General features: G+C 35.1%; 1 protein-coding gene across 1 annotated transcript in view; it reads left to right on the top strand.

Moving 5' to 3' along the window:
* Nucleotides 1–888: 888 nt before the first annotated feature.
* The window catches only part of pex7 (peroxisomal biogenesis factor 7), a 30,044-nt gene continuing 29,014 nt past the window's right edge, over nucleotides 889–1,918 (top strand). The window contains exons 1-2 of the mRNA XM_014017939.1: nucleotides 889–1,065; nucleotides 1,634–1,775. Of these exons, the coding sequence (XP_013873393.1) occupies nucleotides 1,649–1,775 (127 nt within the window). The 5' untranslated portion in view covers nucleotides 889–1,065; nucleotides 1,634–1,648. The remainder of the gene's footprint in view (nucleotides 1,066–1,633; nucleotides 1,776–1,918) is intronic.

Below are 1,918 nucleotides of genomic sequence, written 5' to 3'. Positions count from 1 at the left end.
GACATGACATGACAATATACATATATTTAGATTTAGATATAAGATTTAGATTAGATATAAATATAATATTTGTATATAGATATGAGGCAGAAATAGATTTAATACATATATTTAGATGTGATATTTAGACATAGATTTAACATATATATATATTTAACACTTACCATTAAATATGAGAAAAATGAACTAAATGTGAAGAAAGTGCACTGATTTTTTTCTTTGTTTCTCATTTACACTTGGCACCCCATATGCTTGCTGTTTATAGACGTACCTCATGTGAGCTACGTGTCACGTACACAACTTTGTTTACATTAAATCTCGACCTGCACAGAGCAGGAGGGGACACGTCCACTTTGTTTACTGCCACTGGCAGTCATCCAGGAATTCACAGAACCTTAGTTACAGTGTAACTTCCGTTATAAGAGGTGTAGGAATGCTATAGTGTTGTTGTTGTTGTTGTTGTTGTTGTTGTTGTTGTAAGGAAGTCTGAGGGCCATATACGGCTCCTGGAGTTGCTGGTTGTGGACCTTAAACACTCAAACCTCTCGTGGACAAATCAGGAGATACAAAAACACACAGCAAACCCTGAGAACATGTAAATAACTACATAAACAAAACAAATAAAAAAACAAAACAAAAACCAAACACGTCTCTCACTTTTCAATCATTGTTTACAGAAACTTCTCTTCATCCTTTTTTTCAGCTAATAGAATTAAGTTTTTATAAACAAATAAATCTTTTCTGTAGATCACTTAACAGTTTTGAGCCGAACTTTATTTCATTATAATTAAAAGTTATTTTAAAATATCAAAATTTTCTGAATCTCAAGGATTGTTTGTTATATTGTTTGTAAGGAAACAGCGCCTCCTGGTGGCGCTCAGTAAACCGACACCAACATCCGGGTCACTGGGTCAGCTCACCAAAACACGGAAGTGTTGAACATGAATGTTTTCGCGGACTGACGAGGAAGAAAAAAGCACAGTTTACAAGAGAAACAACGTATTTTATGAAGTTATTAACAAGTTTACTTTTTAAGCGTCCGGAAAAACCGAGTTCCTGTTTTCTGTGAGTAACGCGACCGAACCGAACCGGATCGGTTCGTTTTTTTTTTGACGGGACATTCTTTTCTGACAACAAATGAATTTAAGTAATAATGACAGCTTTTTATTTTACTGGTTTTAATTTTAAACTATTTCCTGGGTTTCTCTTAGATTCATTAAAAATGTGTTAATCTTACAGACATGTTTAAAGTATAGAAATAGATTGGAATAATATTATTAAACAAGTAAAATAAGCCTCATCGTTTTATTTGTTTATTAAGATTAAAAGTAATAATAATTATTAATAGAGAAAAATGTTTTGCTGTATGCAAACATTTATTCTGACAGATATATTTATTGTTCAAATCATTTGTTAAATCCAGTCTGAGCAGCTGAAGCTTCCTGGTGATGAATCTGTTTTCAGACACTTTTAGCAGAAATAAATGAAAGTGAAGAAAAACAAAGTAATAAATCTTTGGTTTTAAGAGTTTTATTTGTTTGTGCCTGTGGTTGAATGGAGCAGCTGCAGAACAGCAGCAGGTGTTTGGTTGTTTAATGATCACATTTACTGGATGGAGTTGTTTCTTCTCCAGCTGCAGAGCTGCAGGATGATGATGACGACCATGATGACGAAGGTGTTTCGACATCCGGCTCGTCACGGTTACGCCGTGGAGGTGTCGCCCTTCATGCCCAGCAGAGCGGCCTGCGCTGCGTCCCAGCACTACGGGATCACGGGTCAGTGTGGGTCCACCTGAAAGAGTAACTTACCCCAAAATTAACTTTTTTTTAGCCGATAAACTGTCTAGAATGTGTCTAAAATGTTATATAGTACTGTTTCTGTGCTAATTTTGATGTTTTTGTGTGTATTTGTTCAAATC

Source organism: Austrofundulus limnaeus, unplaced genomic scaffold, assembly GCF_001266775.1.
Source record: "Austrofundulus limnaeus strain Quisiro unplaced genomic scaffold, Austrofundulus_limnaeus-1.0 Scaffold179, whole genome shotgun sequence".
NCBI classification, from domain to species: Eukaryota; Metazoa; Chordata; class Actinopteri; order Cyprinodontiformes; family Rivulidae; genus Austrofundulus; species Austrofundulus limnaeus.
The sequence above is the reverse complement of the archived record's forward strand: the minus strand, read 5'-3'. Positions and strand labels throughout refer to the sequence as shown.